The sequence below is a fragment of the Cavenderia fasciculata genome (genome assembly GCF_000203815.1).
Source record: "Cavenderia fasciculata unplaced genomic scaffold Scf_Dfasci-G-b-190b03.r1-5, whole genome shotgun sequence".
Classification (NCBI taxonomy): domain Eukaryota; phylum Evosea; class Eumycetozoa; order Acytosteliales; family Cavenderiaceae; genus Cavenderia; species Cavenderia fasciculata.
In genome coordinates this window covers 162172-185577 of record NW_004457711.1, presented here as the reverse complement: position 1 = coordinate 185577, position 23406 = coordinate 162172, and the positions used below count along the sequence as shown (strand labels likewise).

Genomic DNA, 23406 nt, shown 5'->3' with positions numbered 1-23406 from the left:
ATATTTGATACCCGTGACATAGATAGATAGATATATAGATTTGCAATATTGATTACATTAAGGTTCATAGTTGCTTTCAACTCGCGCTACATTAAATTTATGAAAAATTGACATGTATGATAACAACACGTAGTTCAGCGAGTGGGAGTGGGTGAGAAAAAAAAATAAAAAAAATCAATATTTTTGAATTGGTTTGAGAGCGGTTACAAACAGCTTTGTTGGCGCCCTTACCAAGCAACGGTAAAAAAATTGAATGAGCTCATCCCTCCTCTCAACACAGTCCTCATTCACAACACAACATAACAACAACAGCAACAAACAGCAACAGCAACAACAACAATAACTCCTCTCTAAACCATTTAGAGATATATTTGATCGATTCGATTATATCTTTACTTTCAAACAACAAAAAAAAAAAGAGAGAGGAAATAATAATAATAATAATAATAAATAAGAACAAGAACAACAAACACAAACAAAAAGGTTATAGATTATTTCAACAAGAAAGAATAGAATAGAGACGACTACTTTACAACACTACTACTACTACTAAACGACACGACTGACATATACATAAGATAATTAATTATAAATTAGAATATCGCTAGTGAAATAAATAATAATAATAATATCAGCAGACATACGGTCGTAGTAGAGTATATATATAAATATAAATATATATGTATTTATACAATTGAACGAGAATAGTTACAACAAATAACCAAGTAGTTTACAACTATAAATATATATATAAAGAGATTGATTTAGTAAAGAGGTGTAGGGGGTAAGACCTAGCTATAACACCATAAATCATTCATCTTATAATATAATAATAATATAATACCTATATACTAATAATAATAATAATATCAAGATATTAATAATCACCACCCAACACGCACACAACACACAACACATTTCATTGTATATATATCTAATTAATTAATACCCAAACACCCTAATATCCAATCAACATCAAAACAACACAAATTCTAGAAACAAGGTATGTAGTTTAAAACTTATCAACAATATAGAAATTATATTAATCGACCCTTTTCTTTTCTTTTATCCAACTATGAATAGGTCATCAATAATACAGAGAGAGTTTATTGTGTGACGCATATCTATCAACTCCGACTACGATTATGATCCCATTTTATGATAACCAAGCTTATCATAATCGAAATATTCTACAACAACAACAACAACAACAACAATATCTTCAACAACAATATCAACAACAAAAAATGGATAAGACTGAATATTCATTCTCAAAGTTATCTTTAAATGGACAACAACAACAAACATCACCAACCACCAATAACAATAGTAGTGGTACAACTACAAATAGTAGTGCTGGTGGTAGCGGCAATAATGCATTAAACAATACAAGTTTAAATAATATCAACTTGAATACCACGACTGGTAACAATAACAGTAACAACAACAATTCACTACTACTACAACAGTTGAATAGTAGTAGTAGAATACTACCTGGTGTGTATGGACATCATCATCATCATCATCAAGTGTCAATGTCTTCATCCTATGTATCAGGTGATTCAGATTCCAATTATGACGATGAAAGATTATTGGATGAACAAAGTCACCAACTACAGAAATCACTTGACTTGTTGAGTGACAGTGATGAAAGTATCCCCTTTAGTATGAACCATATTTATTTTGGAAATCAATCAACTATTGCAAATAATACTAGTAGTTCTTCTATTAATACTAGTAGTGGTATCTATGGTGGTGGAAACAACAACAACAACAACAACTATTCCAATTCTTCTTCAAATGTAATTGGTCAACAACAACAACAATTAATGAAGAAACATTCTTCTCCAACTTATGGTAGTGTTAGTGGTGATATTGGTAGTGGATACATTCAGCAGCAACATGTTTACCATCCACATCATCATCAACAACAACAACAACAGATGAATAATCATATGATTCAACAACCTCTACACCAACCACCTCATGGTCCACCGCCCCCTCAAAAATCTTTTGGACCTGTTGGAGTCAGTTGGTTGGATGGCCCGTCTATTCACCATCAACAGCAACAACATCCTCCTCACCCTCCCCCTCCTCCTCCTCCACAATCCTCCACATCATCGTTCAAATCATATGATTTACCAAGTGACTTTTTGCAACAGGCTCATCACCATCATCCCTCCCAACAACATTACTATCCACCACCACCACCACCTCAGCAACAACAACACGGTCATGGATTTGGGATGACAACCAGTTCACCAGAATTCTCAAGTCCAACCTATTTTGGTCAACCTCAACAACAACACCAACAACCACAGGGATTAAATGGGTTCATGAACAAGTTACCCCAACAACCGCATCCACCACCAATGAAACAAACATCACCTTTGATGAATGGTAGTGGATTGGATTGGTCTTCAAATTATCAAAAACCACCTTTACAACAACAACCTCCACCTCCTCAACAACAACAACAGCAACACATGGCATTCTATCAATCTTCACCAATATTTGGAGGGTATTCTCATTCACCCATTTCATCACCACAAGAGTTACTTGTGGGGTCATCTACATTACCACCATTACAACAACAACAACACAAGTCAATGGTTGGGGCCATTCACTCGCAAACGATTCAACCACCCATTGTATCATTGCAATCACCTCCTATCCTCGCCTCCTCATCCCAACCCGTTATATCCAGAGACGCAACTCTGGGTCAACTTGGTGGTGCAGGTGTTGGTGGTGGTGCACAAGCCAGTAGTGGAGATACCAAGGCAAAACCATTTAATCCTTTGGTAGCACCATTCCAACCGACAAGTAATAAGGGGTCATCCTCATCATCATCATCTTCATCATCATCATTCCATCAATATAATAATAATAATAATAATAATAATACAGCTGTTGGTAAATCATCTCATCATCACCATCAACAGCAACAGCAACAGCAACAACAACAACAATCACACTCTGGACAACATCACCATCCAGTTCAATCATCTCATAATCAACATCATCATCAACCCCAACATCAACATCAATCACATTCCTCCCATCATCATAACCAACAACAACAATCACATCCTTCCACTGGTCAACAACACCATCACCATCACTCTAATCAACAACATCATCAACCACACTCCTCCTCTCATCATAATCAACATCATAATCAACAACAACAACAATCACATGGTAATCAATATTATCATTCATCTGGTGGTCACCATTCATCATCATCCTCCTCTTCATCTAACCAACAACAACAACATCATCATCATAATCAACAACAACAACCACAACAACAACAACAATCATATGGTCAAAGAGAAAGATCATCATCATTGACAAAACATAATACACCTCATCCTTCATCATCATCTTCTAATAATCCAAATCAATCCAATGATCAACTATCATTTGATTATAAATCATATGAACAAGTTGATCCAGAATTGGATCATTATAGTGGTAAAGGAGACTCTCTAACTACAACATCAACATCAACAAACAAACAAATTGAATTAAAGAGAGGAGAGATGGTAGAAAGTCCAATCTCTAGACAACAATATAAACACTTTATCAAACAATTTAAATTAAAGGAAAAGGAAGGATTAGAGGTTGCAATGGAATTTGCCAAGGAATCATTAAAGACCCTATCTGAAAAGGTACATTGGCGTGTCTATTTGGAGTTGGCTGATTTGGCAAACCGTCAAAACAATCTAAAGTTGGCTCGCAAGTTTTACCGTATTGTCACTCGTACGCAGCCATACATTAGTCAGGGTTGGCTAGAGTACGCCAAGATGGAAGAAGACTATGGTCGATTGGAAAAGTGTCAACAGATTCTCCAGCTAGGTCTCAAGTATTGTCCATTCAACGAGAGCCTTTTAATCAAGGGTATCCGACACGAAGAAAAGATGGATAATCTTGAAGGTGCCCGTGCTCTATTGTCTCAGTTGCGTGACCAGTCGATATTCAAGACATGGCGTGCAGTCATGGAAGGTGGGTTGTTGGAAGCACGTGCTGGCAATATCGACGTTGCACGCAAGATTTTCAAGTACTTGATGAAGCATGTCCCATGGTACGGTCCCATCTACCAAGAGGCGTACAAGCTAGAGGAACGTTGCGAAGACTATGAACGTGCTATTGCCATTGTTGAAAAGGGGTTGTCCGAGGACCCCAAGTACGGTCCACTCTGGTTCTCGGCACTCCGACTCTACGAAAAGACGTCTAATGGCCAGTTGGTACATACGCGTGCCACGGTCGACCGAGCCCGCCAATCAGTCTCACGAGAGGTGACGTGGAAGGTGTACTTTGAGGCCGCTCAAATTGAAGAGCGTGCCAATCATCTTGGGCTGGCACGTGCCGCCTATGTCAAGAGTGTAGAGCTGTGTCCAGAGAATCTACTTTGGAAGGTTTGGTTGGGCGGTAGCCGTACCGAACTCAATGCCGACAATATCAACGTTGCCCGTAAACTAGTGTTCCGTGCACTCAAAGAAGTACCCGCCAAACTCAAATCACTTGTCCTCCTCGAGTACAGCCGTCTCGAAGAGTATGCCGGCAACATTAACAAATCAAGAAGAATCCTAAAGATGGCACACGATGAAGCCCGTCTTGATTGGAAGGTCTTTCTTGAAAGTGTCTTATTGGAAATGCGTGCCAACAACTATGAAGATGCTACCATTGCCGCCAAGGAATCTCTGAAAATCCATTCTGGTGCTGGTCGTCTTTGGGCTGCTCTCATTCAATTAAATCAACTTAAAGGTTATCAAGCTCAATTAAAAGTTTTTAAAAAGGCTCTTCAATTTGTAAATATAAAAAACAAAAAGAAAAAAAAGAAATAATAATAATAATATTTACACTTTTTAATTTTATTTTTATAGGTACCAAAATCAGGTGAAGTTTGGTGTGAAGGAGCAAGAATTGCTTTAAATAATAATGACCTTGAAAAAGCAAAAAGATTCTTAGAGTTTGCAGTTCAATTTACACCTCAATTTGGTGATTCATTTATTGAATTATTAAGACTTGAAATTATGGAAAAGGGATTCAATTGTGATACTTCAAGACTTGAACAAGTATGTTGAAAACAAAAAAAAAAGAAAAGAAAAGAAAAGAAAAGAGATAAAATATGAATATTTATATTAATATTTATTTATCCACTATTATAGTTGTGTATAAATGCAGATCCAAATTATGGATTTATGTGGTTACATTGTACAAATAGTGTATTGGATAGTCCTAGACAGGTGCTAAGAAATGCAAAGAAATTGCTTATTGAAACGACACCAGCCACGAGGGAAGACTATGAACAAACTAAAGACGCTAGATATGGAAGCTGTTGGGTTGGATCCATCGGTGTTCTCTCTACCAATCGTTTATTCAGAAATGATTTTAACAAAATGACAAATGAAGAAAGAAGAAAATGTATGTTTGGTTCTGATTTGGTTAAACCATAAAACAAACAACAAACAAACAAACAAACAAACAAATATATATAAAAAATATAATATAATAAATAATTTAAAATAATTGTACAGATATAAAAGAAGAATCAATAGAGAGGAGTTATAATTTAGTTTTGGTTTAGTTTTGAAAATAATTATTAGCGATAGTTATTAATTTTTATTATTATTATTACTGTTAGATTCTTCTTCTTGTTCTTTTACACGACTTGATAAATCTAAAACCTTTCTCATGAGTGATAATTCAGCAACTAGTCTATTTTTGGATCTTGACATTTTAGTTGCCAAAAGTGATTGGGGAGAGTTGTCACCTTGAATAAATCTACTCCATTGACAATGAGCTCTTTGATGATCGCCAAAGTGTAATTGAGGTATTTGTTGATAGGCATTGACAGCATCCATGTGAGATGCAAACGTAACAACACACTTTCCATTGTTTTCATCGGTCTCTGGTTGATGAGAATTGGTTCTTGGTTTTGGAAGATTGATTGTAAAGTTTCTAGCAATACCATTACTAAAATGATCATTCAAAATTGCATATACATCTTCTTGATTCATATATCTTGGTATATTAAATATTTTAATTGATTTTAATTTGTTTGATTCAATTACTTTATATCTTTGTCCCTAAAAATAAATTAAATAAAAGAAAATAATATTAATATCAACCAATATATATATATATATCTTTTTTGTTTCTCCTACATCAATAGTAAAACCAAAAGTATCAAATCTTTTATAAACAGTATCTGGTGAATTTGATTTTTTGATTGGTTTGAGTGAAAGTTTTGAAGGGACTGCACCATAAGAGATTATGTTTCCATGACCGTCGTCGAGGGTTGGAGCTACTGACAATTCAGCTACGATACTATCAATGTTTGATTCTACCGATTGGTCATTGGCAGTCAATCTTTTTTCGAGTAATTTTTCTTGTTGCTTTTCCAAACGTCTGGCAGCTTCTTCATCACGATAATATTCAGCAGCTACAAAGACGGCTGAATGTTGTGATCTGGAAGCAGTGTCACGTACACGTTCAAAATGAAGACTCTTGAGTGGCTTGTTGATATTCTCGATGATCAAATGTTCCAAATCATTGTCCTTGTAGTCATCGGGAATATTTTCAATTAAAAAGTTGGCATGATAAGTGTCTTGTTCCGACTGTGTACCAGACATGATTGCATCTTGTGTTGCTCTTATTTGCTTTGTCAATGTTTGTTGATAGATTTTTAAACTATATCTTTGATCTGATCCCAATATATCTCTTGATTTGTTTCCTCCTTTTGGTATATAATATTTAGTTTGTTCCACTTCTTCTTCTTCTTGATCCTCATCATCATATTCTTCTTCTTTTTCTCTTTTTGTTACTCTTTGTTTCTTCTTGTCAACACCTGCAAATAATTGTTGTGTTGTCTTTGGATTATTCAAATTCTCAAAGAATTTATCTAAATTAAAGTTCTTTGATGTCTCTGTTTTTGATGATGATGATACTGATTCTCCTCCTCCTTCTTGTTTTAAACTAATCTTTGAAACATTTGTATTTGTTTCAGATTTGCCAAATAGTCTATTATAAATTTCATCTATAATCAAATCAATCATATCATTAGATGTTAGAGTTGTGATATGTATCATTGAATCATCTAGTAAACTTACCAACTTCTTGATCTACATCTTCAAAAGATGCAGCAGTAGCAGTAGTAGTAGAAGTAGAGGTAGTCGTAGTTTCATTGTCACCAAAATCGACTTCATTATTAGCTCTATTATTATTATTTTGTTTGGCATATGATCTGTATACACATTGAGTCTGAGAATAATTGCATTTCGTTAATAAATGCTTGAATCTATTAATTGATAACATTATATCTATCTATCTCTATCTGTCTCTGTTTATCCTCAACTACTACTCTCTCTCTCTGTTTGTTTATATTATTCGGTCGTTTTTGCAAAAAAAATCAAAAAACGTGCAAGTACATAATTATGCATTCTGTGCAACCGGTTGCATTTACATGTCACATAGAAATTCATTGTTCATCAATTATGATAAGTACAAATCATAGATACAAATAACTTATTTGTAATCATTTCAATTGATAGATAGATAGATTAGATAGATTAGATAGATGGATATCTTTTTGTTAAACTTTTGGTTGATGAACGGTTTCAAAAATATCCTTTCTCTCTTTTCTACTTTTTGGTCTATTTCATCTCTGGATCTGATGTTTAGTTTCTAAAGTTGGGTATATGTTGGTTGATGTGTGGGTAGAGGGAAGGGATTGATTGACAACGAGTTCAGTTTGTGTCTGGTATCTATGTGGATAGCATTACTTTTGTTTTTTTTTTTAGATTCATACAGAGTAGCCAATGAATGTAAGATCTGATCAAAAGGGATCTGTTTGATCGCTTCCATCTTTGTCCTCTTGACACTTGAACTTGTCTAGAACCTTCCCAGTCATCAACCGTTGTATGATGATCATCCACAACCTTCGCATAATGAACCGACGACGACGAAGACGATGATCACGATAAATGCAAATATCAACATGATTCTTTGATTGAATTCAATCATAGTTCAGATAAACAGATAACAAAATGCAAAGCAAAATCCTCCTACCTTGAACATCATACCCTATTCTGGATGAGAGGATGAACATTAGCTTGCTATAGCATACCTCATCTCCTCATCCTCCACATCCTCTTCTTCCTCATATTCATACCGACGAGGAGAGAGCTAAATATCTTATCCAGGGGGGCAAACGGTAAAGAAAGAAAAAGAAGGGGAAGGTCCTTACTATCTATCATACAATAATATCAAACATTCCTATTTAAACTGATTATTATTCTATTGCTCCCTCTTCTCCCTTTTCTCTTTCTCACTCACTCTCTCTTTGTCTTTATCTGTTGTTAATTGTTCCTTTTTGTACTAGTATTTTTTAAACCGTGTTGTTGTGCTCAGCTGACATCCTCCTCGCCCACCTCATTAATTAATTTAATTTTTTTTGTCCCCTTCCTTGTTAATAATATCGGCTCAACACGTGTCCAAACGACATTCGATCTTGTACAAAAGTTTATCTCTCTGTCTCATCACAACCAACCCAACCCTTTTATTCATTTCTCTCTTTTAATTAGACAAGATACTATATTGCATTATATACTCTCCTAATCTCCACACAATAACAAACAAACAAACAATATTGTAAAATATAAGCACTTCATTTAACAACAATACAACAAACATATTAGTTAATATTTATAAAGAGACAGTAACTTACTTTGACTGAACTTACATATATAGCTATATATATATCATTCTTCTTAAAAGTAAGCCAGAAATGAAATGAAATTTAAAGGTGTCGGGTTGGAATCTACTTTGATTTTAATTCATAGAATCACACCACCAATGTCTTTCTGTTTGTTTGTCTGTCTGTTTTTGATAGAACTGACTGTTCGAACAAAGCAAGGATTGATTGTGTGTTTGTTCTACACATTCCAATACATTGATCGAATCTATCTATAAAGACCAAAGATTACGTTTGACCTTTATTTCATAAATATAAATATGTACAAATTGATTGTTTAACATACTAATTAATAATACTATACTATATTATGATTAGTAAATATTTATTTAAAACCTTTACAAAGACTACCACAACTATAACAAGAAGAATAACAACAACAACAAAAATGATAGATAATGAACAAAACAAGATAGCAATTATTGGTGCAGGATTAGCAGGATGTGCCATGGCAGTATTATTGGCCAAACAAGGATTTAATAATATAGATGTATTTGAAAAGAGACCATTGGATGTAAGCAAGAATCAACAGAGAGCAAGATCGATTAATTTGGCATTGTCTGCACGTGGTATTGCAACACTACAAGAGGCTGGTGTCATGGAAGATACTGAAAAGATTGCTATCCCAATGAAAGGTAGAATGATTCATACTTTGGAGGGAGCTTCGAATTACCAAGCCTATTCAAGTGACACTTCAAAACACTTGTACAGTATATCACGTCAATTGTTAAACGAACGTCTTCGTACACATGCCATGCAGTGTCGTGGACTCAACTTTTACTTTGACAAACAGATTCGTAATCTTGACTTGAAACGTGGTCAATTCCAATCGGTCGATAATGCCACTGGAGAAACTCTGAGTCACGGTGCCGCCACTGTCATTGGAGCAGATGGAGCATTCTCTGCAGTCAGACAATCAATGACTAAATTGGATCGACAAGAATACTCTCAAAGCTTTTTAGAGCATGGATACAAGGAACTCAGTATTCCAGCCGGTCCCAATGGAACACATCTTTTGGAAAAGAATTGTCTTCATATTTGGCCACGTCGTTCATTTATGATGATTGCTCTACCCAATATTGACGGTTCATTTACATGTACTCTCTTTTTCGCTTTTGATGGCGAGGAAGAGAAAGAGGAGAGTTTTGCCAAACTTGGAAACGACCCCAAAAAGATTGACCAATTCTTTAGAGATTTCTTCCCAGACGCTCACAAGATCATGCCAACATTGGTCGAAGACTTTATCGAGAATCCAACGTCTTCGTTGGTCACTGTCAAGACGAGTCCATGGCATGTTGATGGTAAAGCGGTGCTTGTCGGCGATGCAGCACATGCTATCGTCCCATTCTACGGCCAAGGTATGAATGCAGCCTTTGAAGACTGTCTCGATCTCTACCACTGCATCAAAGATTTTGCCAACAAACATGAACACCACCAAGACGTCACAACCGGACACGACCAAGTCAAGATCGATACCAACCTCTGGAAAAAGGCATACCAACTCTACCAACTCCACAGAAAGGCCAATTCAGACGCCATTGCAGAGATGGCAGTCGAAAACTTTTACGAGATGCGTGATCATGTCGCAGACCCCATCTTTTTGTTTAAAAAGAAATTGGAACATCTCTTGGAGGATACTTATCCAGGTCGTTATATCTCTCGTTATGAATTAATCTCCTTTTCCTGTGTACCATACGCCGATGCTCAACGTATTGGCATCATCAACCAACAAATCCTAAGCAATCTTGTCAATCCAAATGATTTGGATCTTTCAAAAATTGATCTCAAACTTGCTGATAAACTTATTAAAGAATTATTAAATAAATAAAGAGAAAAAGAAAAGATACTAATTTATAAAAACTATACAGAAGAAAATATCAATCTATATTATTATTATTATCTCTTTGATTATTATTATTATTATTTGTTATATTATTATTCTTTGTTATTATTATTATTTACACCAATCAATTTTACATCACTTTTACCAATGTCCTTCAAGAAACAACAAGAAATGATGAAGATTTAGTATAAATATACGATATATGATTCATTGTTTAAACATAGTAACATACTTTACTACCAGAGTTTAAAAAGGTACCTCTGATTGAAGCGTTTCTACTATAAGCACTATTTGGGTCTTTCAATTCTTTCTTTTTACTCATTACGAAATATACAGGGAATGCTAATCCTATTCCTATTAGCCCTATCAATGCTCCACCTAATTTCAAATTCTTTTTATTGGTCATTCTATAGATATCGATATTATCTTTCTTTGTATCTATTATTGAATGCAGATAAAACGAACGTTTGAAAATGACATACATTGGGTAACAAATGAGACCCTATTTTAAATTAATATTAATTCAATTTTTTAATTTTCGTAATATCAACAACAACAATTATCTCTTCTACTCTAGTATTGTTGCAACTTCAACCCTCTAGCTAGCTAACTCTCACAATGTGTCAAAATAAAAGATTATAATAGACTCTCCTCTCACAATGTTGTTGGGTGTAGTAATTAATCTATAGGTTGGGCATTCACAATGTTGCTTATTATTATTATTGCTATGGTCACGTCACAATCGATTTAACAAGACACACACAAGAGGGTAGGCTATTAATATATTATGAACAAAGGAAGGAAGTATATAAATATAATTATAATTGTTTGTTTGTTCTTTTCAAACAAAAGCAATGATTCTATCTATTTTAATAATAGTCTCTTTGATCATCATATTATCATTTGTATATACCCACAACCCTTTTCTTCTTCTTCTTCTTCTTCTTGTTCATTATTATATATTAATATTTCTTTTTTTTTCTTTTTTTTTTTTAGGTAATTAGAAATAAGAAATATAATGAAAAAGATCCACCAAGTACACTTTTATACCCAATAACAGGGTTATCAATTTCCGATTGTTTTAAAATTGGTTCTATTCACTTGTTGAGAGACTTTTTCCAAAAGAATGCAAAGGTTGAAAGGTTGCAAAGGTTTTTGTATTGGATCAGTGTACCATTGCTATTGCTCATCCCGCTGTCCTTAAAAATGTTTATTCTCCCGACAATGGTGATTATTTCAAGGCTAGACCTTACCAAAGTAGACATATATTGGCTCACAATTCAAATGATTCATTCATCATGACAGACTACCAAAAATGGAAAGAGACACGTAAACTATTAATTGGTTCATTTGGTAAATCAAAATTGGCAAAGAATTATTCTCCATTTATTGATTCTCAAACTCAACAATTAATCAAAAAGTTTAAACAATATAATGGAAAACCTGTATGTATTTAAAAAAAAAGTAACTAAATATATAACTAATGATTTTTCTTAATTTAGATTGAAATCAATCAATATTGGAAGAAATATTTGATGAATATTGTTTCAAATCATGCACTATCACATCATGTATCATATGATGAGGATTTTAATCAAGGATTTTATTACAAAATTTATCATGCACTCGATGGAATAAAATTAGCAATGGTTTTACAATACTGTTGTTCATGTTCCTATTTTCTCTGGCCATTTATATATTTGATTCAATATAAACTCAGAGATCATTATAATACCCTAATAAGTGAATTAACACCAATTTATTATCATCATTTAGATACTTTGGATCAACAAAAGTATGTATGAAAATAGATATACATAGAAATTAGTATACGCACTAACAAACAAACTATTATGGTGTTGTTTATTTATTATTATTTATAGTCCAAGAGATTTATGTGATTTATTAATTATGGCAGGAAATGAAAAAGATTTTGTTATAAACACTTGTTTTGATATGTATACTGGATTGGATACTACTTTATCTTCATGTCAATGGGCATTTTTAATGTTGAATAATTATCCACTCATTCAAGAAAAGGTATTTCAAGAACTTGGTGGGATTGTTGGTCAAGGTAATCAATGTTTTATATCGCATCGTCCAAATACACCCTATGTCAATGCATTCCTATTAGAAGTTTATCGTTATAGACCACCTGTCATTTTTTCATTCCCAAGAGAATGTACTCAAGATGTAATCATTTCAGATTACTTTTTCCCAAAAAATGTAAATATCGATGCTAAAAAAAATATATATATTATCCTAAAATTGTTATTTATTGACTTCCATCCATTAATCATTATTTTTCACTTTTCTTTTTTTATTCAATTATCTAATCAATAGTGTACTGTATCAGGATGTGCTGATGTTATTCATCATGATCCAGACTATTTTGATGAACCACATACATTCAATCCAGATAGATTTATTAATCCTCCAATTGGACAATTAAACAACAAAGAGAATCTTGTTCCATTTGGAACAGGTCAAAGAATTTGTATTGGAATGAATCTTGCCAATGATTCAATCTATATTGCTCTTACCAATATTGTACTCAACTTTAAGATTACAAGTAGTTCTGGTGAATTTAAATTTTTAGATGAAACTGAAGTTATCAAAACATTTAGTGCTCCAAACAATTATTCTTATTGTTTAATTAAAAGATAAATAAAAGAAATAATTAATTAATTAATTTTGGTTAATAACAACACACATGTGATAATGTAATAATTTGATATGTGGGTGAGTAATGGTAGTACTAAAAAAGAAACCACTAACTCCACTCTTGACTCTACAAGCAAACTACATCTCAGTTGGTTTAATGGTTTAATTACCTGACATTCATTAATTGTACATAATAAAAATAACTCAGCTCTACCACTCAGGCAGGTCTGCAATCTTTTATTGGTCATTTGTTGCAAAATGAATTGTGAAGACAAGTCATACAGTCATTCATTCTCATCGCCTGAAATAAATGGGGTTTAATCCATGTATTTCAATTTATTATTAAATTTCTATATTTTCAAAAGAAATGATTCTATATATTTTAATAGTCTCTTTAATTTTTATATCATTTGTATGTATTAATCTTTTTTTTTTTTTTATATAATTTCTAATTGGTTTTTTTCAAAGATATTTAGAAATAAAAAATATAATGAAAAAGATCCACCAAGTCCATTTCTATACCCAATAACAGGTGTACCACTTTGGAATACTTTTAACATTGGTACTGGACACGTTTTGTTGAGAAAATACTTTCCAAAGTATGCAAAGATTGGAAAAGTTTTAAAATTTTTTGTATTTGACCAATGCTTTATTTCTATTGCTCATCCAACCGTACTAAAGAATGTTCTTTCTGTTAAAAATGGTGACTTTTTCGATTCAAGACCATACCACAACAAACATCTTTTATCACACAATTCAAATGATTCCTACATCATGGCAGATTATGAAAAATGGAAAGAGACACGTAAACTATTGATTGGTTCATTTGGAAAATCAAAATTGGCAAAGAATTATTCTCCATTTATTGATTCTCAAACTCAAGAATTGGTTAAAAAAATTAAACAAAAAAATGATCAACCAGTAAGTTTTAAACAATGATGATGATACTAATAATAATAATAATATTTAGTTTCCAATTTATTTTTTAATATATAATTTAGGTTGAGATTAATAAATATTGGAAGAAATATTTTATGAATATTGTTTCAAATCATACATTTTCGCATCATGTCTCTTTTGATGAGGAATTTAATGAAGGTTTTTATTTCAAAGTTTATGAAGCCCTTGAAGGAATCAATTTTGGAATGGGTTTACAATTTATAATGTCATGTTCCTTTTTATTCTGGCCATTTAGATATTTGGTTCAATATAAACTCAAAGATTATTATAATACTCTATTTAGAGAAATAACACCAATTTATCATCATCATTTAGAAACTTTAGATGCTCAAAAGTATGTATGAAAAAAAATAGTTTGAAAAATACTTTAAAATTCACAAACAAACTAATATTTTTATTATTTTTTTTATAGTCCAAGGGATTTATGTGATTTATTAATTATGGCAGGAAATGAAAAAGATTTTGTTATAAACTCTTGTTATGATATGTACACTGGATTAGATACTACTTTATTTTCATGTCAATGGGCATTTTTAATGTTAAATAATTATCCAAGGGTCCAAGAAAAGATATTTCAAGAACTTGATCAGGTTGTTGGTCAGGGTAATCAATGTTATTTATCACATCGCTCAAATACACCCTATTTCAATGCATTCCTTTTTGAAGTTTATCGATACAGACCAACTGTTGTTTTTTCATTCCCAAGAGAATGTACACAAGATGTAATCATTTCAGATTACTTTTTCCCAAAAAAGGTAAATATAAATCAAAAGATTGTTTTAATATATTCACATCTTTTTCCACAATATTTTAGAGTATTGTTTCAGGATGCGCAGATATTATTCATCATGACCCAGATTACTTTGATGATCCGGAAACATTTAAACCAGAGAGATTTATTGATCCTCCGGTAGGACAATTAAACAACAAAGAGAATCTTGTTCCATTTGGAACAGGTCAAAGAATTTGTATTGGAATGAATCTTGCCAATGATTCAATCTATATTGCTTTGACCAATTTAGTATTAAACTTTAAGATTACAAGTAGTTCTGGTGAATTTAAATTTTTAGATGAAACTGAAGTTATCAAAACATTTAGTGCTCCCAACAATTATTACCATTGTTTAATTAAAAGATAAATAAAAGAAAAAATTAATTAATTTCATTTACATTTAACCAACAATTAAACAAACGAATATTAATTTAAAATCGTTAAGTTGATCGACATGTACGTGAGGGTGAGTATTTGAATAGTAATACTAAAAAAAAAGCAATCTCTAAATCTCTCTTTTTTTTTTTTGTAGAAATAAGATATATATCTGTCAGTTTGTACAAACAATTAAATAATTGTCATTCATTGATATATCCCCAATCTAATTGAGAGTAAATATCTTTTGAATTGACTAATTGCTGCTCTCAACTCTAAAATGAAAGGGTATTTAGGAATTGTTTTGTATTTTGAGATTCCTAAATTTTAATATTTATAAAAAAAAAAAGAAAGAAATGATTCTATATATTTTTTTAATATTTTCTTTGATCACTGTATTATCCTTTGTATGTATTTAATTAATTTATTATTTATTCTTATTAATTTCAAATATTAAAAAAAAAAAACACAAAATAGGTCATTAGAAATAAGAAATATAATGAAAAAGATCCTCCAAGTCCATTTTTGTACCCAATAACAGGGTTACCTCTGAGGGATTGTTTTAAAATTGGTTTGGTACACATGTTGTTGAGAATACTTTCCAAAGTATGCAAAGGTTGGAAAAGTTTTAAAGATTTTTGTATTGGATAAATGTTATATTACAATTGCTGATACGGCTGTCCTTAAAAATGTATACTCTGCTGAAAATGGTGATTATTTCAAGGCAAGACCATACCAAAGCAGATATCTATTGGCTCACAATTCAAATGATTCATTCATCGCCACATCAGACTATCAAAAATGGAAAGAGACACGTAAACTATTAATTGGTTCATTTGGTAAATCAAAATTGGCAAAGAATTATTCACCTTTTATTGATTCTCAAACAAAAGAATTAATTGAAAAGTTTAAACAATTTAATGGACAACCTGTATGTAAGAAAGAAAAAACATACCTTTATAGTTTCTAATCCATTATTTTGATCTTTAGATTGAAACCAATGAATTTTGGAAGAAATATTTTATGAATATTGTATCAAATCATGCACTATCACATTATGTTTCTTATGATGAGGATTTTAAAGAAGGTTTTTATTACCGGGTTTATAATGCACTTGATGGAATCAATTTTGGAATGGGTTTACAATTTTTCATTTCCTGTTCTAAAATAATCTGGCCCCTTTGTTATTTGATTCAATATAAACTAAAAAATCATTATAAAACACTTATTGAAGCTTTTGTACCAATTTATAATCATCATTTAGAAACTTTGGATGATCAAAAGTATGTATGAAAAAAAAATGAAAAGAATCAAATGATTTCAAATTGATCTAAAAAAGAATCTTTGTTTTTTAAAACTGTAGTCCAAGAGATATATGTGATTTATTAATTTTAGAAGGATATGATAAAGATTATGTTATCAATACATGTTATGATATGTATACTGGATTGGATACTACTTTATCAACTTTTCAATGGGCATTTTTAATGTTAAATAATTATCCAGAATATCAAGAAAAGATGTTTCAAGAACTTGATGAAATAGTTGGACGAGGTAATCAATGCCTTATATCTCATCGCCCAAATACCCCCTATGTCAATGCATTCATTTTAGAAGTATACAGATACAAACCAACTGTTGTTTTTTCATTCCCAAGAGAATGTACTCAAGATGTTATCATTTCATATTACTTTTTCCCAAAAAATGTAAATATCAAATTGTCCCCCAAATGAACTAACTAATTAATTATTGATCCCCTTTTTATTTAAAAACAAAGTGTATGGTATCTGGATGCATTGATATTATTCAAAATGATCCAGACTATTTTGATGAACCACATACATTCAATCCAGAAAGATTTATTAATCCTCCAATAGGACAATTGAACAACAAAGCAAATGTTGTCTTGTTTGGAACAGGTCACAGACAATGTATTGGAATGAATCTTTCTAGTGATTCAATCTATATTGCTCTGACCAATATTGTACTCAACTTTAAGATTACAAGTAGTACTGGTGAATTTAAATTTTTAGATGAAACTGAAGTTATCAAAACATTTAGTGCTCCCAACAATTATTCATATTGTCTATTAAAAAGATAATTAAATAAAATGTTTTATTTACAATGGTTTGTGTTTATTGAAATTCTATTATGACGATAATTTGATAGATCCAAATAATCTTTAACATGAACATGTCCATTCTCATCTGCTATCTTTCGAACTTTGTCAAAAGTTTCCAAACTAACTTGTCTATTCCAACTTGATCTCATGACAATGACCGAGTAACCATGTTTTGATGCCCATGTCATCAATATCTCTGGAGTATAGATTTTATGACCATAGAGTAATTTGGTTGTTAAAAAATGGTGAATGTCTGGACAACAATCTTTAGGAATACTGTCCAAAAGTAGATTAACATCCAAATTTAAAGTAAATACCCATTTCATTCGATCATGAAATATATGTATATTTTTACTATTATTATATGATTCCAATATGAAATGAGATAATTGATCTTTACTAATTATACAATGTCTAATGAAATCATCTGTCATTTGACATCTATACAATAATGATAACTCTGTCTTTATCTCTTTTCCAGTTAGATATTGTTGTGATTGTTGTTTTGATTCTTTTTCTTTTTCTTTTTGTTGTTGTAATAATAATTGTTGTTCTTTGAATAAACGATATTCTTCCAAAACCTCTAAACGATGAGTATTGTGATTGTCAACAATACAATCAGCACATATCCTTTGAGATTGACATTGTGATTCTGTACATTTAAATCTAATCACCTCTTTATGTCCTTCAACTTTACAAGTTTCAATTTTATATTGTTTAGGGTGAGTAGATGGAGGAGATGGTAGAATTGGATGACTTATTATATGAATACTTGACATTATTATAGGTCTAATTAATTGATTTCTAAAAATACTTAAAAATGTTGGTCTCATATTATTAAAAAATAAAAACAAAAGTATATATTATATATAAAAATATTAATTTAGGTGTATAAGAGAGTAGTACAATTGTATTTTTAATTATTTACATTTAAAATTTTACATATGTTGCAATATCGAATATTTGAGAAGTTCATAATGATCGAAAAAGGATAGTGTTTCAACAACACCACAAAACCATCATACATTAATAATAATAATGAGCAAGATACAGAAACAGACTAAGTAGAATGAGAAAAGGGGGGTGTTGTGATTGAACGAACAGTCTGATTACTAACACACACCACATATTAATTTGAAATTTCCGAAAGAGATATCAAACAAATTTGATTGAGTTTTTATGTATTTTCTAAAAGGATATTGTTAGGCGACTCTACAATTTGTGTTGGAAAGAACTCTCGTGTGGCCAATGATTCAATCTATTATTGCTCTGACTCAATTTTAAGATTACTTGATGAAATAAAAGTAATCAAAAATGAATTGTTCTTATTGGTTAAAAAGATATATAAAGAAAAAAAGTTAAGAAAAGAAAAGAAAAGAAAAAATTATTTTTATATTATTATTATATTTTATAAGTATTGAGCAATTTAGTTGTCAAAAAAATGGTGCCTGCCACAACAATACTCTTTTGGTATACCATCCAAATGTAAATGATAATTCAAATTCAATTTAAATAACCATGTCATTCGATCTTGAAATATTTTACTATTCTTATTATTAATATTATTATTTTTGGTGTAGTTGTAAGATTTTAATATGAACTGAGATAGTCGTTCAGTACTGATTGTACAATGTCTAATGAAATCCTTTTTCATTTGAAATCTATACAATAATGATACATCTGTCTTTATCTCTTTTCCAGTTGATTCTCCTCCCTCACTCTATCTCTTTTCTCTTTTCTTTTCTTTTCTCTTTCCTAAACTAACATGAATTGTTAACAGCGAGTATGGATCTCTTTATTGTGGACTTGGATTGGCTGCTTGCTTGGTTGTTGACTTTAGTTTTGCCTTTCTGATAGTGATGGTTGCTACTGCTGTAATGACGACGGCTCCGACAACTCCACCTGCTGCTCCAACTGCAATTTTCCAAGAGTTTGATTTACTGTCTCCAGCAGTTGGTTTGGAGCATCCACTCTTGTCATTTAAATCAGGATTGAGTATACCCAATTGACACTGAGAAAGATCGATACCAATCAATGCAATCGATTGGTTCTGATTATTGGTTGATTGTGTCATTGAAAAGAGTTGTATTTTCGAATAGGTTGGTTGATCACCTGAAAGAGCAACATCAATAAATCGACCGCTGAATTGAATATCATCTTTGACGACTCTGAGGTAATCAAATGACAGTGGGTCAATCTGTTTTTCATTGCAATCATATTCAACTGTTTGATCATTATTGATGATTGTTCTAAATACAACTCTGAGTGTTGCTAAATTTGATGAATATTGCCAATTTGTAATATTGACTGATAGTTTAATCGAATTGGCATTGATGTGAAGTTGTTGATCTCCAAATTGAATATCTCTTGCTTGTGTCGAGAATGATATCGTTGACAATACACTGACTGATTCGAATAAAGTTGAGTTGGTATTGCTTGAAGAGGATGATGATGACAAAAGTGTTGAATTTAATTGATAATCAACGACAGTTGTAATATTATTTGTCATCAAATTTACAATCCAAACATAATTTGAAATAAACAATTCTTTGACAATACTGCTATTTGAATCCAACTCTTGAATTGATACAACTTCAAATTGGAAATCAATTCCATCAACATCAAGTGATACCGTTGGATCCGTTGTATTTGGGTGAATTGGTCCAATTGAAGGGGTGATAACTAAATATTTAATAATATTTAATTAGTTATTTTTAAAAAAGTAATTCAATTTTGTTTTCAATAACATACATTTTGTAAGGCAATTGTCCGTTGGATTGTAATTATCTTGACATTGACAAATACCATTTATATTACAAATACCATGACCATAACAATTTGATGTTTGTTTTTGACATTGTTGTTGTGGTGTATCTGATGTGTCAGATGGTGGTCTCAGATATAGTATATTCCAAGCACTGGTATTCAATGAATCAAGTTGTAATTGAACAGATGATAATCCATAATTTGGTGCTTGGTCCAACAAACAATTGATTAATGATTGTGATTTATCTACAACCTTACAATCCAAAGTATTATTAATTGTAATTGATAGATTCGATTGTCCGTAGGTTCCAAAGTAACCAAATAGACTAACCAATTTGGGATTATTTAAATCATAACTTGCGGATGATATGATTGGATAGGTTTGTATTAATACAAATTCAATTGAATCGTTGTAATAAGGATTGGAAACAGTCAGAGTTTGAGGTCCTGGGGAAAGTTCAGACTTGGTACAAGTCAAATACTTTGATATAGGTTCGTAGGTGACATTGTTGCAGCTTTCCGAATCAATAATGATTTCATGTTGAAAGTATGGATTGATGTTTACTGAAACCGTAAATACTATCTCGTGACCAGTGTTGAATGTTGAGTATGAAATCTGATTGATTGTGACTCCACCCTCGACAAGTGTGATTTGTGCCTCTGGAGTATTGGGATACGAGTTTAGTTTCAATGTAACATTGGTCGGTACGAAAGGTAAACTATTAAACTTGGCAGCAATTTGTTTGTTTGCAATGACTCTTGTCAAGGTATAATTGGCAAATGAACTACCACCAAATCCTAGGTTCTGGCCATTTAGCAGATACACTTGCCCATTATTTGTTACAATATTATTAGCATTGTCAATTACAACTTATAATAAAATAAATAAATAAATAAATAAATAAATAAATAAATAAATAAATAAATAAATAATAACATTCTGTAAAAACTTACCATTGCAAACAAAGTTTGGGGGAGGTGTTAATATTGTTCTAATAAAAGGCATGACCGTTACATTTATGTAACACCAATAACAATCGGGCAAGCTGGTTACACCAGTGTGAATGACATTGAGAGTGTGCGCACAATAGAGATCGGTAATGGGGCCATCGAATTGAGTATTGTATTGAAGATTCAGATCTAGTCCAGGATGACTTGCTAAAATGTTTTCGTCCAATGTGGTAAATTCATTTCCTTGCAAATCCAATATTGTCACAGTTGGTGGGATTGGTAATAGGGATGTAAGATGATTGTATTTTAAAGACCTAAAATAAAAATAGAAATTGAAATAGACTATGTCAGTCACTGCCTGCCTGCTATGTTTAACAACTCTATCATTTCTATCTGAGAATAGCTTACAAAGTCGATAATAATGGTGGGAAAGGAGCAGTGATTGGGAATTGTGTCAATGCCATAGAGTCCATTGTTAATGATTGTAATAATGCATAATCTGAGCTAGGCACGGGTGATAGAGTTGATTCAGGTCCAACTAATGTTCTATATATTTAGATAAAATGGATAATAAATAAGTTTATAAAGCTGCTGACAAATGAACGTTCTTTTTGATACGTACAATTCAGAGATCATAGCTGGATATCCAATGAGCAGGTTACATTGGCCATAAATATGCGTTTCATAGCCTTCACAACATCTAGACAATAAAAAGGTTTAAATTAAAAGTAGAAATGATGACTTTTGATTAATAAATAATAATAAATAAATAAATAGAGTAGCAAATAACATACACTGACGTATAACCAAATGAATGACTCCATATATTATGATAAATTGTATTGACAGAGTTTGGCATTGTCTTTAAATTACTATTTTTGAATGAAAATAAATTATTAGATTGTTAGTGTTTTTTTGTTAAAAAGTCTTGGGACTCCTTTGATAGTTGCATACAGATATGATAATTTTGGATAAGACTTTGATGTAATGTTGATAAAACTAGATCCTACGCTGCCATTCAAGCCCAATGTGAGAGTTTCTAGACTTGGAAAGTAAAGTGTATCATCAATTGAAATGGACTGAATTGGCATGGAAATGGTAAGCGCTCGGAGTTGGACAGAGTTGTTTAAAAAGTTGTAAGGAATCGATACTAAATTGGGACACGATAATACGACCTCCACCAACTGTGGAAAGTAGGTAAAGTTGTCAGGCAGAGAGGCACATGTAGGATCATTGACAATATTGATCAAAGATAGAGTTTTCAATTGTTTGATCATCCCTACAATGCCCATTGATGTGTTTGCGACTGTAGTAGTGGCTCCCACATTTATATTGAAAACTTTAATCCTTGGGAAATAGAGATCAGTCATTGTATCATCTGGTACTCCAACATTTAAATAATTAGAACTTATGATTTTACTAAAAAGGTAAGAGTAAGATATAGAGAGAGAGAGAGAGAGAGAGAGAGAGAGAGAGAGAGAGAGAGAGAGAGAGAAAAATAGAGAGAGTTGGTTGGTTGGTTAGAATGAATCACAATCATATCATATCATTATCATATGATCTTCTTTTAAACATACACTTGAATGATATGGTTGAATCCATCAGGCGTACTATCTCCGCATACAAAGTTTAGAGTGTCATTGCATAATGATTGGTCCTGTGGTGTCGATAATCCATATTGTCTATATATATATTATTATATTATATTCGTTAGTTTGTTCAAAAAGTAGTTTACATACATATAAATATCGCGAGTTAGAGTTAGAGTTACCTTATGAGATAGATAGCAGAGTCGACTAGTAAGATAAGAAGAAGTAAAACGGTGTCAATAAATCGTCGATTTTCAACCACCACTCTTGCTTGTTAATTTTTTTTAACATACGTTCTTGTTGGGGTAGCAAGAGTTGTTGTGTTTGTGAAACTATAATGCTACACTGTAAAGATAATAGTAATGAAATACATAGTAATATACGTGCGAACAAATAATAATAATTCATGTTTGTAGATATAAAGAACAAGAAAGTTATCTACAATTGACGATCATAATGGAGAGGATCAACCAACAAGGATTGTTACAAGAATTTTTTTGAAAACCTCGTGGTATGCCGACGTGTTTGGGTTGATTAATCTGGATCAATGAAGCGTGAATCTCTCAACTAATCATACTTTATGTTTAGACATGTTTATTGGATT

At 31.8% G+C, this 23406-nt stretch overlaps 7 protein-coding genes across 7 annotated transcripts; 3 read left to right on the top strand and 4 right to left on the bottom strand.

Moving 5' to 3' along the window:
• Nucleotides 1-253: 253 nt before the first annotated feature.
• DFA_02550 (uncharacterized protein) lies at nt 254-5462 on the top strand (the record flags this gene model as incomplete). Its single annotated transcript, XM_004357217.1, has 4 exons — nt 254-327; nt 1100-4814; nt 4890-5081; nt 5175-5462. The coding sequence occupies 4 exons, from the start codon at nt 254-256 to the stop codon at nt 5460-5462; spliced, it is 4269 nt and encodes a 1422-aa protein (XP_004357273.1).
• A 159-nt stretch (nt 5463-5621) lies between these two features.
• DFA_02549 (uncharacterized protein) lies at nt 5622-7285 on the bottom strand (the record flags this gene model as incomplete). Its single annotated transcript, XM_004357216.1, has 4 exons — nt 5622-6095; nt 6174-7045; nt 7119-7222; nt 7263-7285. The coding sequence occupies 4 exons, from the start codon at nt 7283-7285 to the stop codon at nt 5622-5624; spliced, it is 1473 nt and encodes a 490-aa protein (XP_004357272.1).
• Nucleotides 7286-8799: 1514 nt separating this feature from the next.
• Nucleotides 8800-10589, top strand: kmo (kynurenine 3-monooxygenase; the record flags this gene model as incomplete). Its single annotated transcript, XM_004357215.1, has 2 exons — nt 8800-8876; nt 9080-10589. The coding sequence occupies 2 exons, from the start codon at nt 8800-8802 to the stop codon at nt 10587-10589; spliced, it is 1587 nt and encodes a 528-aa protein (XP_004357271.1).
• Nucleotides 10590-10696: 107 nt separating this feature from the next.
• On the bottom strand, nt 10697-11010 carry DFA_02547 (uncharacterized protein; the record flags this gene model as incomplete). The annotated part of the gene is made up of 2 exons (XM_004357214.1): nt 10697-10756; nt 10837-11010. 2 exons carry the CDS (start codon nt 11008-11010, stop codon nt 10697-10699), a joined length of 234 nt encoding a protein of 77 aa, XP_004357270.1.
• Nucleotides 11011-11458: 448 nt separating this feature from the next.
• CYP514A4 (cytochrome P450 family protein) lies at nt 11459-17411 on the top strand (the record flags this gene model as incomplete). The annotated part of the gene is made up of 18 exons (XM_004357213.1): nt 11459-11509; nt 11601-11738; nt 11774-12049; nt 12107-12399; nt 12488-12830; nt 12948-13254; nt 13658-13680; nt 13737-14189; nt 14270-14562; nt 14641-14983; nt 15043-15349; nt 15445-15480; nt 15532-15552; nt 15968-16305; nt 16365-16657; nt 16738-17080; nt 17152-17282; nt 17408-17411. 18 exons carry the CDS (start codon nt 11459-11461, stop codon nt 17409-17411), a joined length of 3993 nt encoding a protein of 1330 aa, XP_004357269.1.
• Nucleotides 17412-17489: 78 nt separating this feature from the next.
• On the bottom strand, nt 17490-18329 carry DFA_02545 (uncharacterized protein; the record flags this gene model as incomplete). Its single annotated transcript, XM_004357212.1, has 1 exon — nt 17490-18329. One exon carries the CDS (start codon nt 18327-18329, stop codon nt 17490-17492), a length of 840 nt encoding a protein of 279 aa, XP_004357268.1.
• A 962-nt stretch (nt 18330-19291) lies between these two features.
• DFA_02544 (uncharacterized protein) lies at nt 19292-23394 on the bottom strand (the record flags this gene model as incomplete). Its single annotated transcript, XM_004357211.1, has 12 exons — nt 19292-20178; nt 20248-21067; nt 21107-21132; nt 21217-21527; nt 21622-21759; nt 21836-21913; nt 22008-22085; nt 22168-22632; nt 22791-22895; nt 22985-23009; nt 23096-23147; nt 23380-23394. The coding sequence occupies 12 exons, from the start codon at nt 23392-23394 to the stop codon at nt 19292-19294; spliced, it is 3000 nt and encodes a 999-aa protein (XP_004357267.1).
• Nucleotides 23395-23406: the final 12 nt, after the last annotated feature.